Here is a 16,096-nt window from a genome sequence, read left to right on the forward strand (position 1 = left end):
AAGAGCACTTGCTAAATACCACCTTCTAGTTAGCATCTTCTACCTTGTAGATAGGGACGTGGGTGACGCTGTGGGTTAAACCACAGAGCCTAGGAATTGCCGATCAGAAGGTTGGTGGTTCGAATCCCCGCGATGGGGTGAGCTCCCGTTGCTCGGTCCCTGCTCCTGCCAACTTAGCAGTTCGAAAACACATCAAAGTGCAAGTAGATAAATAGGTACTGCTCCAGCGGGAAGGTAAACGGCATTTCCGTGCGCTGCTCTGGTTTGCCAGAAGCGGCTTAGTCATGCTGGCCACATGACCTGGAAGCTGTACGCCGGCTCCCTTAGCCAATAAAGCGAGATGAACGTTGCAACCCCAGAGTCAGCCACGACTGGACCTAATGGTCAGGGGTCCTTTTACCTTTACCTTTACCTTGTAGATGGTACATCCAAGGGTTTATAAGTGTTGAGCAGTAGGAGACATAAAGATTCTGCTGCATGGTAAGCAGTCAGGCACATACTCTCAGTTGTCTTCAACTTTCCAATGGGGGGAAAAGAGGACCTTGGGGCTGAATTCCAATCTGCAAACCAGTTCTTTGTGTGGCTTATAAAATTTACCTGTGGGTGGTTTACCTTGCAGGGAGGGGGTTATTGTTTTTTTGGGGGGGTTGGTTGTTCTTGTTTCTATTATGCATTTTGTGTTTTATCTTGTGTTTTTATATTGTGAACTGCTCTGAGATCTCAGCAGTTCTCAAACCATGGGGCAGGTTTCTCTTCAATTGGTGCAGGTCACCCTATTTATGGTGGTGTTGGTGATAGATATTCCAGAGAAGGGCAGAGTCCTGAGACTGGTGAATCCTCCTCCTCCAGCTTTGATCCTAAATCTGGGTAAGTGGGTGGGCAGCTGGGTGGGGTGTAACTGTCAGGAGCTCGTCCTACGCTTGAGTAGGACCCTGGTAGAGTCACATGCCCGACTGGTATGTTTTCTCCCTCCCGGTCATTTGTTCGGGAACTTCAAAAGCTTTCTTCTGCCGGAACATCACAGGACCGATGTCAACAGACATCGGCACACTTAGGGATCCGCAGAGACTTCGCAGGTCGCATGACAGACCTCAGCAACTCAGCATTCTGGCTAATCTACTTTATTTATATATAAACAAACACGGAGCGCTGCAACGTGGCTCCCTCTCTCTCTAGCATCAGACAGCAAAGAGAAAGGACAAAGGACAATAGTCCCATTTCACGGAATACAGTAACACAAACATCCTGTCTCTGTCACTTCCCACTTTGTGGAGTAAAAACATACACCGTCATGTGATAGACAACAATCCTATGACTGCAATCATGGAGCAGGAATTCTAATAGTAACTGCATCCTCACTGCAAATTGCTTTGTAGTAATTATACTTTCTCGTGTGTGTGTGTGTATTTAGGAGGGGTGAGCAACATATCCTGTTGTATTCTTCTAAGGCCAGTAGTACCCCAGTCCACACATCTGTGATCACGACTGTAGAACACGAAAAGCTCTGTGTGTTCACATTTGAAACAGATGATTAGTGTTGCATAAGGAGAGCTTGCAAGGCAGAGTAAATTCAGAACGGCAATGGGAGTGGACAACTTTCAATTGTTTGAGAAAAGCTCCTCAAATAGCAGCCAGTATAAAAACATCTGTCCAGTCTAATTTTCAGAGTCTGTTAAAGCTAAAATAGCCATTTTAGTGCATCTCAGAGAATTATCATATGTATTGTATTATTGTTTTTTCCGTGCAGGAATCATTAATTTATTGTGTGTTACAAACTATACTGTTCTGTATTTCAATATTACATTATTTGTACATTGTAAATATTGGTAACGTTTTGTTAGACGCAACATACATGTCCCACACAGTGGTATAATGTACGCTAGCATGCCATGTTTATAATTGTTCCTTCCAATGGACATAAGGGCATTCATAAAATAAATACTTGAAGACTATCAGAGTAATGTGCCTGAAGCGCAATAGGTTTATCCAATGTTAGTCCTACACAGAGTAGACCCACTGAAATAAATGGACCCAAGTTAGCCATTTCTATTAATTTCAATGTGTTTACTCTGAGTAGGATTACAGACTAATGAAATTTGGAGTGGGCTCTATGAAATTTTACTTCTGTGTCTTGTTAATATTTCTACCTCAGTTTGGGCATGGCAAAACCACTGAAGCTATGTTTTTCTTTCCCGTTTTGCACTTTCCATTCCTTACAATGGGCAGTTGTGTTTGCTTGCTTCCTCTGTCGTTCATGAAAGCCTTTCATGGGTTTACATGCAAAAAGCTTGTGATTCTTAACTGTTCAGTGCTGTTTAAATAAACATACCTTTCTCCCTGAGGAATCATCCTATATATACTAATAGTGAAGTCCGTTCTATAAGTGCTTGTCCTTATATGGCCAAAACAGTACCATCCCCACCGAAGAGGGGAGGTATCAGCACACTTGGTGTAACCCCTTTGCAAAAATAAATGGAGAGGATAATCCCAAAACAGGCCAATATAAATAGTGGTTTAATTCACTCTCTAAAATAAAGCCTTAAATTAGTCCATATGTTTCTATAACACTGATATGCAATGGTTTCTTGTGGAATAACAGAATTTCCAGTTAATATAAACTTCCTTTTGATCTATTTTGAGAATCAAGGCCAGCCAGTTGTCATGCCTAACAAGTCCTTGGGCTGATGGAACTACAAGTTCCAGGGTGTGTCATATAATCATGGGATGGCCCCATGAACTTACTTGCCACTGGTTGGTTTCATGACCTTTTAATGGTGACCTGAAAGCCTGATCACTTTTGGTTTAGCTCCAAAGTTGGAGATCTCATGCTTACCTTCAGGAAATCACATTATGTAGTACACAAAGTACTTAACGATTCTTATTAGGCTACTTCATTAATTACTCTATTTCAGAAACAGAGATCTGTGGGAATAAAGAGCAAGATTTGGGGGGAATTCTCAAGGAATTCACCCAATTCACTTTCCATGTGTCTATGTTTAGATCCTATATAGCCTTATTATCAGGGGCAGCCCACCTATGAGGCAAGGTGAGGAGACCGCCTCAGGCAGCAGGATCCGCAGGGGCATCAGTTTCCAATGTAGATCTTTATTTCCCCCTTGTTCCTGATGTAGATCTTCACTCACCCCTTCTTCCCTGGCAAGGAGGGATTCCATTTTGTGGTTTACCTCAGGTGCCAAAATGCCCTGGGCCAGTCCTACTTATTATTATTACCTTTGCTGGAAATCATTTTAAGCACCTGATAATAGGCTTCAGAATAATAGTGTCTTTCAAGCAAACCTAAGGTTTAGCTCCATTGCTCAGGCTGGTGAAAATAAAGCAAGTGTCCTTTTTCACAGTTAATAAGTAACTTACAAGCCTCCCATTTGCAATGTGTTATGCTGCCCACAGAGTAAAGAACTCTAGTCCATCTGTCTGCCTTTGGTGGTGTTGTGGGTTGTATAAGGCAAGACAAACAGTCTTTAAAAAGCAGCTAGAGATTAATGACCAAACACACATTTCCTCTCTTTTGAAAAACTCCAGTTAGTAACTAGTGATCCTGTTGTGTAATAACATTAGCCTGTTATCTCCCCATGGGCAAATCACCACTAAGCTCTGCTATTCTGACAGCACTGAAAACTTGTTGAAGAACATACAAAGGAAACAAGTACCTGATTTCAGACATCCCTCCTCACATATAATAATAATAATAATAATAAATTTATTATACCCCACCCATCTGGCTGGATTGCCCCAGTCACTCTGGGCAGCTCACAATACATATAAAAACATAATAAAATGTCAAACATTAAAAACTTCCTGATACAGGGCTGCCTTCAGATGTCTTCTGAAAGTTGTATAGTTGTTTGTCTCCTTGACATCTGATGGGAGAGCATTCCACAGAGTGGGCGCCACTACTGAGAAGGCCCTGTGTCTAATTCCCTGTAACTTCTCTTCTCGTAGTGAGGGAACTGCCAGAAGGCTCTCAAAGCTGGACTGCTCTCAAAGCTGAAGGACAGGGGTGGAGACACTCCTTCAGGTTTTATGTTCTATCAGTTCTGAGAGTAACAACCCCTTGTTTGATAGGACAGGAGAACTGCCCAGACCTCACACTGCCCTGGATGGAAGTTATTTGCATGTATCTGTGCATTGAATCTGGCACTCTCTTGAATTAAGGAAGTTTCCTAAAAAAAAATTATGCTCAGAAATTTAAACCCCAGGATCGCCGTCCTATGCATGTCTACTGGGAAGTAACTTCACTGAATTCAATGGGATTTTCTTTCAGGTATATGTGTGCATAACACAGATTAGCAACCTGTTATAAGGGGTCACATGTGACTTGAGCTTCACTTTACATGGCACCCTCCCCCCGCCGCCAGCACCTTCCAAAGCTACCCAATTCTTCCACCCCATCAGTCTCTATCAGACAGAGACAAAGAGACAGGGGGAATGAGACCGTGTTGCTGCTGCATCTTGGGCTTTTGGTGGCTTTGGACACCATCAATCATGCCATCATTTCTGAGTCAGTACAATGGGGTGGATATTGGGGGCACTGTTTTAAGGTGGTTCTGGTCCTACCTAGAGTATCATGTCCAGAGAATAGCACCGAGGGAGAGCTCCCTGGCCCCCTGGTATTTGCAGTATGAGGTGCCACTGAGTACCAAACTCTCCCCAAATTCTCAGTGCTGCTGCACTCAGGCCCTGCTAGTGGCCTTCCAATAAGCAAGTGGTTGGTGTTATGTACTGAAGTTCTCACCCTGAGCCAGCAGGGGGATACTGTAGATAGTTATGCAAATGAAGGATCGAAAGTTCAGTGATTGGATAGTTTTAGAAAGTTGCTACAGTAACGTTGTACTGGAGCTCTATATAAGCAGGCTGACTGAGCCCTTCAGCTCAGTTCTGTTCTGGCCTCTGAATAAACAAGAGCTGTTTGAAGAATCGCTGCGTCGTCTGATATGTTCACCCACAACTTAACAGTTGGTTACTGAGAGTACAGGATGCTGGACTTGGCCTGACCCAGCATGGCTCCTGGGGTTGTTGTTGTTTTTTCCATCTATGTAAAGCCAGTGGGAGCAGTCATTAGGAGTTTCGGGACAAGGTGCCAATCACTATGCTGATGACGCCCAGCTTCATTTCTCGATAATATCTGAGTCAGGTGTGGCTATGTAAGCACTGGATGAAACAGAGGGCTGGATGCAGGCCAATAAACAGAGTTTCAATCCTTTCAAGATAGAACTGCTGTAGATGAGAGATGTGCCAGTTGCCTGTTCGGGATGAGGATGTGTTCCCACTAAAGGAACAGATGAGCAACTTCATGTGCTCCTAGATCCAGATTTGACTGCATTATCTTAGTGGTTTAAAAGAGTTTATTTGTAATGCCCAGTACTATCTTTCTAGAAAAGGAGGTAACAGAATTAGGGTTGCTATATCTCAAAAAGTAAAATTCCTGACACCTGCAAAATTGTTGAACTTTTTTGGGGAACAAACCCAAATTGTTAAGGGGAACCTCTCCCCCCCAAAACAAAATTGTGATTTTAAGCTTTTGGAGCTGTTTCCACTGCTTTTCCCATACATACGGGTTTTTCCCTGACATTTTTCTGTTTCAGCAAAATTCCCCCCTGACACCATTTTTATACCCGAAAATCAGGACGTCAGGAATTTTCCGGACGTATGTCAGTCTAGCTGGAACTCGCCATTCTCTTAGAATGGTAATGGTGCCCACCTGAGAGGTGCTGGAACTGAGTTCTGGCGAGCTCTGGCTGAAAAAAACTCTGGTTATACCACATAGATCTATTTACATGATTATTCAATATAAAAGTTGCATTTTTTGAAAGTAACCCCATAACATTTTGCGGAGCTTACTTTTCTGGAGACCTGCATAGGACTGGAAAGCCTAATCTGATGTAGCCATGGTGAAAATCAAAACAGGGCAGCCTTTATTCTAGATTAGTTAATCCAGAACACTTTTGTCACTGGTTCTATGCATTATCAGCCTGACTGTGCCACTACTAGCATGAGGCTCCTGATGGGAATGCAGGTCTCAACAGAGACAGACAGGCAGGCAGAGGTTTTCCCCCCGCTGACTGTCTTTCTGAAACAAAATGTTGAATAAAAGGACATTATCTTTCATTAATGACTGCAAGTTAGTGAAGTTTGTTCATCTGTACAATGAAGGCTGAATACACACTATATTTTAAAAAGTACATTCAAAGAACCATGGGAACTGTAGTTTACCTCACAAATAGCTATAATTCCCAGCACCCGTAACAAACTATGGATATGTGCTTTAAAGCTGTGATGTGTTCATAGCCAAAGAATCAGTGAAGAACTGTTTGTTTTCAAGAGATGTCTAATTCTTTATTCTGAGTAAAGATAATAAATTCTTATAGACAGAGGACATGGTTATCAACAGCTGCTTCTACTCTCAGATATATTACGCCTCCGAATCCCAGTCGCTGGGAATATCCTATGTCCAGAAACAGTGGTGATGTGGCCTGACTTTGAGGCAAAAGTCCCACTCAGCTGAGCATCATTATTACCACATTATGAAATAAGGGCATCTTACAAAAATAAAAAGCAGGTATGGGAAATCTTTGGCCCTCCAGATGTTGCTGAACTACAACTCCCATCAGCCCCAGCAAGCATGGCAAATGGCCTGGGATGATGGCAGTTGTAGTTCTGCGACATCTAGAGGGCCAAAGTCTCCCCACAGCCGGTCAAAAGAGTCTCCTTATGAAGGCTTGCCATATGTCCTCTTTTTCCAGGGCACGCCTTTTTTTCAGGAGTATGTAAAATGAGAGTTGTCGTAGTGATACATAGCTAAAAGTAGAAGTCTGCAAATGTGTCCTCTATTTTGCTCTTCAAAATATGGCAGCCTTGATAGTTGAAGCTGTGTGCATTAGCACGCATTCCCATCAAAAGAGGTGGGCCTCCATAAGGTCATTCTGTTCAGAGTCTTAAATTATCTAACCACTTCACTGTTCAGAAGCACTTTGGGAGTTCCACAGAAATCACACACCTCTTTCTTCGCCATAAGATGGCACTTACCTCACAAGACGTATTTTTACAAAGTGAGACCAAGCAGTAGGTGAGTCACATTCCTACGTGGCGGAGCATAAATGAGTATAAGATCTAGTCAACTGATTATGTGAGCCAATTCTATGAATTCAAGATCCAATCTTCATGGGTGTGACCCAAACTTGACTACCAGTGATAAGAAGGCAAAACAGAAAGTGCAGTGTAACTAAACACTAATTTTAGTCATTCCCCCACAGCATTGAGTATGTTTATATAATAAATCTCTCATTCATTATACGATGGACTCATGAAAAACTACAAAAAACTTCGAGGCCCATAGAATATATGTTTGCAGTATGCATAGCAAATCTTTCATGCTGCACTTGTATCTTTCATCTGAAACTAATTACAACCTAAACCATTTAGCAGCCCTGCACATGCACAATATCTTTGATTGTCAAGTGTCTTGTGTTTCCATGTTAAAATTCATAGGTAAGAATGTTCCTGAGGTGATATTTTAATGCGCTATTCACAGACATTCCAGAAGCTGTAGACAGAGTTCTAAAATCAGATAGGACTTACAGAATCATTGAGAAATGCTGACTTTTCGAGAACTGCTTTCCATAGCGCTGGAAAGATGTGACCTTCCAGATTTTGTTAGACAACGGCTCTCATCACACCTGACCATTGACTATTTTGGTGCTGATGGGAGTTGTAGTCCACAACATCTGGAGAGCCACAATCCCTGCTATAGATGAGAAGCTGACAGACTTTCCGTTCTTGTTGAATAAATGTTGCAACACCAGCCCACACTCTGCTTAAGCAATTTCCATGATTGCTTCAGTCATTTCAGTTCCGCTGAGTTTTCTTTCGAGCTCTGAAGAAACCAGAGTGTTATCTCAGGCACAGGTGAGATGTGATTCTGTTTTGGAAGTTTTCTTTTGGCTAACAAATGAAGTCATTCATAAATCTGTATTGCTAGTAGCTATAAACCATTGCAAAAGCAGTAAAATGCCTACTAGCACAGACACGGCATAGCTAAATATACTATCTGTTTAAAAGACAATCAAAATTAAAATGAACTCCGAAACTTCCTGAGGTTGCTGTTAGATTTAGCCTGCTGAAATGAATGAATCACTTTGACAAGCCATTTGGTTCAAAATTCTCACTCACTTTTTTTTTTAATTAATTAATTTTTATTTTATTTTTTGCTGCAAAAGGGAACAAAGCAACTTGATAGGATAAATATGCATATTTACTTCATAACAAGTAAATCACCATGGGAAGAATTCAACGTCACACTAATGAGATCTCCTTATCAGCATTTCTGCTTGTCTGGTGGAGCAATTTCTCCCTCTTCCTCAAAGAGAGGCAGACATACTTGCTTGGTCATTTCAGAGCCCAACACACTCAATAAAATTAGCTTTCCCCACACTCATTCTCCACTCTGATCCAGAGCTTCACATGCAGATCGAGAGTTTGACTCAGAATTTCAAATTGCCATTGGTACCATGGCTATAATTAATGTTGTGCGGATGCCTGATTATCGTCTTCCAAAGCTAGTTGCTTCCAAAGCTAGTTGCTCTATTCCGAACTTCAAAATGGAAAGTGTAATGCTGGTGGTCAACAAAAGAGGTTTAAAGACTGTCTCAAGGCAAATGTTAAAAAATGTAGTATAAACACCGACAACTGGGAAACACTGGCCTGCGAGCACTCCAGTTGGAGAACAGCCTTTACCAAAGGTGCCGTGGGCTTTGAAGACACTCGAACTCAGAACGTAAGGGAGAAACGTGATAAGAGGAAGACACACTTGGTAAATCCACACTGTGATCAACTCCCGCCTGGGAACCAATGTCCCCACTGTGGAAGGATGTGTAGATCCAGAATTGGCCTCCACAGTCACTTATGGACTCGTTGTTAAAACTGTGTTTATGGAAGACAATCTTACTCAGCTACGAGTGATCGCCAAAGAGAAAGAGAGAAGTAATGATACCCTCCTTACACGTGCTGTTTCTCAAATTTTCAAATAGGTAGCCAGGTTCTACTATTCAAGTCCAAAAACCTGCCTGCCAGATAATGAATGAAATAGTTGGATGCTGTGCAGATAACACCCACAAGATGGCAAGTACCTCAAATCATTTCTTAATCTATTTATTCTTTGAACAGTGCAGGAAGGAGACCTGCACACCAATGAGCAGGGGGTAGCTTTCAGGTTTCAAAAAGTTATTCTAATTTGAATTGGCACTCCTTCTGTTGGCAGCTGAGGTGGGAGAAGCACGCATCAAGGATATAAATCAGGCTAAGCCTGAGTGAAAGGGTCAGCTGGGGTCACTGGCATTAAGATATACACCGTCTCAAGGACCTGAGTAGTGCCAGTAAATGCCTGCAAGAAAATCACAGTGTAATACTTGTATATTCGTTTAGACTGCCAGAAAGATGTAATTGTGCAGATGCTACTGAGAAGCCTCATGAGTTGAAATCCCAACTACCATCCATTCTGAAACCAGCATAAAACCCGAGAATTGAGTGTTCTGGCCCTGCAATGAGCGGGAGAGACATCTCTGCAGAGTGTAAGTACAAGTCACGGCATAAAACCAACGCCTTGGCAAAATGGTTCAGAAGATATCGCAGTCAGTGTATTGACAGGTGACTATCATATATAGGCTAAATAATCAAAAATAGGTCCCACTCCATGAGTATTGTATAGATGATGATAGTGATCTTCATTTTATTTAATTTATTGATGTTGTTGCTGCTGCTGTTACATTAATATCCAGTCTCTCTTCTACCATGGAACCCAAGGCAATGTCAATGTCTTTCCTAGATAGTCATCTCAGGAAAATGGTGGCCTCAGATATCGTCAGACCAGGCCCTGAGATTTGTTCATTGGTGGTTCCTAAAGTAAGTGTATTTAGGCTCCGTGTTTTGCTCTTTCAAGGGAGCAATCCTCAGTCCAGTGGGACCTACTCACAAGTAAGCGCACATAGGGCTGAAATCCTTACCAAAACAATTATGGATGTGCCTTAATGTTTCTGCCTGAGCTCCCTCCCCCATCACTTAAAGCAGGTCTGCTCAGTTGGTGACCCAGCAAGTTAATTCTACCAAAAGCTTGATAATGGGGAGCCTGCCTGGGATGGGTGGCATAGACAGGTTGTCAAGGACCTGGTATACCACCGTCAACAGCTGCAGGGTGAGCTATGTCTGGCTCAGTGGGTCATGAAATGGGCAGAGAGGCAGTGTGGTGCAGTGGTTAAGAGCGGTGGACTCGTAATCTGGTGAACCGGGTTCGATTCCCCGCTCCTCCACATGCAGCTGCTGGGTGACCTTGGGCCAGTCACACTTCTCTGAAGTCTCTCAGCCTCACTCACCTCACAGAGTGTTTGTTGTGGGGGAGGAAGGGAAAGGAGAATGTGAGCCGCTTTGAGACTCCTGAAGGGGAGTGAAAGGCGGGATATCAAATCCAAACTCTTCTTCTTCTTCTTCAGTCCTGATTTAAATTCCCCTTTATCTTTGGCCTGCATTTCATGTGGCTGCTGTAATTGGTGCTCTCCTTGAGCCTGCTGGGTATAATTAGTTTTCTATCTGACAGAGATTTAAGAGATAAAAAGCTCGTGGAGATAGATCCATAGGTACTCAATTGCAGTGCCTTACTGGTATCTTATGCTGATGACACCCCATGTGAACATCAGTATAAGAATTTCCTGGTGGGAGGGTAAGCGGAGATACCTGTGGTGTTCCTTAAAGAATTTATCAAGCATTTCTACAAACGTATCAATGTGGGTATCGCTTTGAGGTAAAGCTTTTTTCTGGCCCTACTTAGCACTAGCATCTGCCACTCAGAATGTGGTTTTCCTCACTTCTGACATCAAGTGTTTAGGGAAGCACTGAAGGACCACATATTTCTGCCTCTTTCTTCTTGAGTTTTGTTCTGCTGATGGTTTGTGTGCTGTGTCTTTGTATTTTTTTAGGGTGAATGTTTGTAATTTATTTCTACCGGCTCTTAATTTTTAATTGTTTTTGTACTGTACTGTATTTTAATTGTATGACACCTTGGGAGGGTTTAAATAATTATTGTAAATCAGGGCATTTTTTCAGCCGGAACTCAGTTCTGGCACCTCTCAGGTGGGCACCATTGCTATTATAAAAGAATAAGGGAGGCATTCATGGTGAGTTCCAGCACCAATCTTTTTAGAGAAATAGCACTGCTGTAAATGTTTCTGGCTATATTTGCTGACTTCATTGCTTACAACTTCCCTGTGTAACTCTAACAACATGGCAAGATATCATCATTACATCGCCTCACAATTAAGAGCATTCATTTGCCCAAGCAAACGTGTTTTGCATGCTTCATATACAAAGATGTGCAGATAGAAAACTTCCTTGGCATCACTTGCTGAATAAACACTGTGAACACATTTTTGTTACAATGGTCAGGCTAGTGAAAGGCAGTCAAGAAAGAAAGAGAAAGAGAGTTCACACCATGCTAAATCTAGTCTCTGATAGATCAGAATATAGATTGTCAGCACCAGTATCAGCATACAAAACACAAAGCAGAGGGGTCATTATACTCACCAAAAAAGAGCCCAAAGTTCGCGGTTTGCTCAGGGTTGCGATCCGTTTCCATTGCAGAATGGTATTGTGGGAAGTAACAGAAAGAACACAGTCCTCCACATCACTCGAGAGCCATCAAACTTCCCTCCCCTCCCCTCTCCATTCACTATCCTATGTTCATCATTGCCTTGAATACTAATGAATGTTCACCATAATGGGCACTGCCCCAACTGCTAACTGAGCTCCCTTTTTTCACGTTGAAGGGTTTTTCAGATGGGAGTTAGTGGCCAATATAGAGCAGATGCCATCTTGAAAGCAGCAGAGAACTATTGAGAAGCTGCTGTGGAGAAATCTGCTCCTCCAAAGCATGTTACTCTTGGATACTATTCAGGTTGTGCCAGAAGTCTCTAGCTGCCAACTTATACTGACGGGAAGATTCAATGAAACTGGAACGGGAAACAAAAGCCTCTGTGAAGGGCCCAAGTTGACGGGAATGGCAAGCACTTGTGGCAGATAGGTCCACACACTGCTGTCCTGATTTTGTTTCAGATGGCGGACAGATAGGGATGGTGGCTGTCATCCTTTCCATCGCTGTTTGCTGGTTCATCAGAGACTGCCTCAAAGTGGAAGGCCTGAGGGGGAAGTATATTGTCATCACTGGATGTGACAGTGGCTTTGGCCATGCCCTGGCTAAGTACCTCGACCAGAAAGGATTCCGCATCATTGCTGCGTGTCTCTCAAAGGAAGGGAGCCAGGAGCTACTAGCCAACACCTCCTTGTCATTGCAAACTGTGGAGCTTGATCTAACGGACCCTGGCAGTATTGACAAGGCTGTGGAGTTTGTGCGGGCAGAAACTGAGGGCGTAGGTAAGCAGCCTATAGAACACAGCCTTGCTTTCAAAAGACAGGGGGCACCTCGAGACAACCTGAATTGAGCATCCATTCAGAATGGTTTGCTCAGAATTTGTCCAGATGGTCTACAACGTCTGTGGGGTTTAAATGACATACGCTATTTCTTGAACATTAAGCCTGATTTGAGGCACCTGGGCTCCAGATTTCCCTAGGTATATGCATTTTAGATTCATTCCAGTTTTTAAAGCACAATTATACACAGTGCAAAATGTCAAGATTGTTCATGTGATATCATTTACTTCTGCTAGTGTAAGAATACATAGTGTTACAAATTACAGCCAGAAATTTTTCATATATAGATATATAGTGTAACAATCTGAGGTCAGGACAAGTCTCCAAACCCATATTCATTCTGATATCCTTTCCATGCTTCTTCACATTTTTTTTAATTATTCCTAAAATACTCAAATAGGACTGTATGGCTTGGTAAATAACGCTGGGAGATCCATACCCATGGCCCCCACTGACTGGATGCAGCTGGATGATTTCTACAAAACCCTGGATGTCAATCTAATGGGGCTGATTGGGATCACCTTGAAGCTCCTCCCCCTCCTGAAAAAAAATAAAGGAAGGATTGTCAACGTGTCAAGTGTTCTGGGCCGCCTGGCATTTCTAGGGGGTGGCTATTGTGTGTCGAAATGGGGAGTGGAGGCATTCTCTGACACTTTGCGGTGAGTTGCCGTGGACTTGTAGGTGACAGATGGTAGATTACTACTGTCTCTGTGGTCATAGAGTTGTAGAGTTGTAGAAGGGATCCCAAGGGTCACCAAGTTCAACCCCCTGAAATGCAGGCATCTCAACTAAAGCACCCAGGACAGATGACCACCCAACCTCTGCTTAAAAACCTCCAATGGAAAGAGGGTTCACCACCTCCTGAAGGAGTCTGCTCCACTGTTCAACAGTTCTTACTGTCAGAAAGTTCAATCACATCTGTGACTGCCTGCAACTCAGGCTGAACCGACTGAAAAGTATAATTGTGGGTTCACATGGAAAAGAAAACAGGAAGGCCAAAACTCATTTGTCATTTATAATAGCCGGTTGTAGGATTACCGCGGAAGAGGATGCATCAGGGCTACAGCATGGAAAAAGCTAAGTCAGGAGCATTTGCTTCCTGTAAGGGTGGCGCAATCTTGGATTTGCAGGAGGCAATACCCAGGCACAGATTCCACCTACAGGACCCCATTCTGGGTGAGAAGCCACACGCCAGCATTGTCTGCTTGACATGCATAAGGTCCCATGTTCAATCCTCAACATCTTTGGCTAAGAGGATCTTGGGTAGCAGCAGGTGATCTTAATCTCTGCCTGGCATAGCTTGATCCCACTTATTCCAATGGGAAGGGAACCATAAGCAAACAAATAAGACTCATGGGCCTAACTTTCACCATTTTTTTGTTAACATCCAGCAGGACATTGCATATGCCATGTGCATCCTCTTCAGTTTCACCAGCCCCACAGCCTTCAGATTGCACCATTAATTGGATTGGTAAAACCCACCACAAACTGATGAGTTTTTAAAATTTTTCTCTTAGGAGGGATATGCATCATTTCGGAGTAAAGGTGAGCATTATCGAGCCAGGATTCTTTAAGACAGGAGTAACTAATATAGGGAACATTGAGAGAGACCTACAAAGACTGTGGAACCAGCTGACTCCAGAGGCCAGAGACTCATACGGGGAGAAATACTTCCTTGACTGTAAGTGCAAATGACAAGGCAAATGGGAGGGCACCTTCTGAGTGTAAAATAATCTTGGTGAATTGTGAGGCAGGCAAGATCTAACAAGCTGCTGAGCAGTCTTACTGAATCAGCATCTTCAGTGCTGAAAGTCCTCCCATCTTGTCCAAAATGTAATGTGTTACTACGAACAGAAACTGGCAAAATGCAACTTCACAATGGTACCTCTAGGACAAGACTGGCACAGCAAGACACCCCATAGGACACGTTTAGAAAAAACAGGTGCACAGATGACTCAAGAAATTTTGTTAGCTGCAGGTAATGGGGTTTCATGCTGTATTTTATGCAGACTTGACTGCTGTTGAATGAATTAGGAGTTGCTGGGTTTTATGCGCAGCATGACTAGTGGGGTGAAAAGTGTTTGCATTGCTGCTTTAGAACTACAGTTGTGTTTTGATCTCTGTTCCCTTAGCTTTAAAAATCTGGATTTTCACTTGATTTGATGGGGTCTTTTATCTTCCTAGCAGATTTAAGGCTGCAAAGGCTATCCATGAGAAGGCTGTGTGATCCTGATGTTTCTAAGGTCACAAAGTGTATGGAGCACGCCTTGACCGCCAAGTACCCAAGGACGCGCTATGGAGTTGGATGGGATGCAAAGCTATTGTGGCTCCCGCTCTCCTATGCCCCCACGTTCCTCTCTGACGCAATGCTGAGAATGCTTTTTCCAGTTCCAGCAGGCGACAGTAATCCAGCAAAAAGATATCAAATAGATGTTTAAGGCAGGTGAATGTGCCAATGTTTTGAAGCAAACTGTTGTCTCCATGGTGCTCTTATAGACTCTTCTATCTTGCCTGGTGAATATAACTTCTCTGAAATTTTTAATCACAAAATCATAGGATTGTAAAGCTGGAAGAGATACAAATCTAAATGAAATAAAATATAACTGCTCAGTGTTGAGGGAAATGCTCATGCTCATTTTTGCTTGTTTCGTATTTTAATGCCCTGGCATTAAAAACAGATGCTGGGACTGAGTCTTGGCACAAATTAAGCCCAAAGAGTTTACAATGCTGAGCTTCTTAGAATTTTTTCTATTAGGAAATTATTGGTTCAGTACATGATTTGATGTGCACAATGGTCTTGGGAAAAGGTCAGGATAAAGGTTTTGTTTGCTTAAGGTTTTCTGATTAATCATTAAAAACTAGCTCAATTAAGTTTACCTCCGTTCACCAGAAAGAGAGGAAGTCACACAACAGGACAGTACAGCAGCTCAAGAAAAGAAAATCCCACATTTTCCTCTACACTACTGTGTGCGAATGCCAAGCAGGGCTCGAGATATTGAAATTAGATTTCTGTTAAATGCCTTGAAAGATACCTAAATGGAACTTCCCTTCACGAAATGGCTTCTAATTAGAGAAGGTTGTTTGTCCTTGTGCCAGGCCCAGGTTATCATGAATGAAAGAACTGAGATCTTAAAGCTGATGTAAGAGCATTGTTGCAATATAGATGTCTCCCAAGTTTATTACCCATTCATCAGCATTTTAGTGCAAATTTCTAATAAGCACATTTTAATACACCGTTTTGACTATTTACATTTTTGCAAGCCATTTATCCTAATATAATGCACTTGGGATGTTATTTTCACTAACAACATCGTTGTTATATATTATGCCATTCCCATAATATATACATTTTGATAAATATTGTTCATCTGGAGAACTAACCACAAAATCCAGGTACATGCAAATTTCTAAGGCTAGCTTTCTCATTTTTTCCTTTGCATCACTTTATTTCTTTAAAACTGAACACTTTTCAATAACACACACACACATAAATGGCTAGCAATTTTAGTTGGTATATCATTTGGGGGAAGTGTGAATCAGATAGATTCAGCTTTAAACATGTACTGAATCAAACTTCTCCATTCTTGGCAGCAACAGACCTTTACTC

At 42.4% G+C, this 16,096-nt stretch overlaps 2 protein-coding genes across 5 annotated transcripts in view; one reads left to right on the forward strand and one right to left on the reverse strand.

Annotated features, from left to right (window-relative positions):
• The window catches only part of ABCB11 (ATP binding cassette subfamily B member 11), an 83,184-nt gene extending 71,103 nt beyond the window's left edge, over window positions 1–12,081 (reverse strand). For 2 of the 3 annotated variants that reach the window (XM_081195086.1, XM_081195085.1), the window contains exon 1: window positions 11,587–12,081. The gene's annotated coding sequence lies outside the window, so the exon portion shown is untranslated. The remainder of the gene's footprint in view (window positions 1–11,586) is intronic. The other variant, XM_081195087.1, reaches the window with a different exon arrangement.
• Window positions 9,160–15,083, forward strand: LOC308580809 (retinol dehydrogenase 5-like). 2 transcript variants are annotated; one of them, XM_081182999.1, is made up of 5 exons: window positions 9,160–9,584; window positions 12,115–12,432; window positions 12,890–13,148; window positions 14,007–14,170; window positions 14,674–15,083. In XM_081182999.1, exons 1-5 carry the CDS (start codon window positions 9,557–9,559, stop codon window positions 14,925–14,927), a joined length of 1,023 nt encoding a protein of 340 aa, XP_081039125.1. In that variant the 5' UTR covers window positions 9,160–9,556; the 3' UTR covers window positions 14,928–15,083. The 2 variants fall into 2 exon arrangements, with proteins under 2 accessions (XP_081039125.1, XP_081039126.1); XM_081183000.1 differs by having other exon boundaries at window positions 9,161–9,584; window positions 14,677–15,083.
• The last annotated feature ends 1,013 nt before the right edge of the window (window positions 15,084–16,096 follow it).

The sequence above is a fragment of the Podarcis bocagei genome (genome assembly GCF_964188305.1).
Source record: "Podarcis bocagei genome assembly, chromosome: 1".
Lineage (NCBI taxonomy): Eukaryota > Metazoa > Chordata > Lepidosauria > Squamata > Lacertidae > Podarcis > Podarcis bocagei.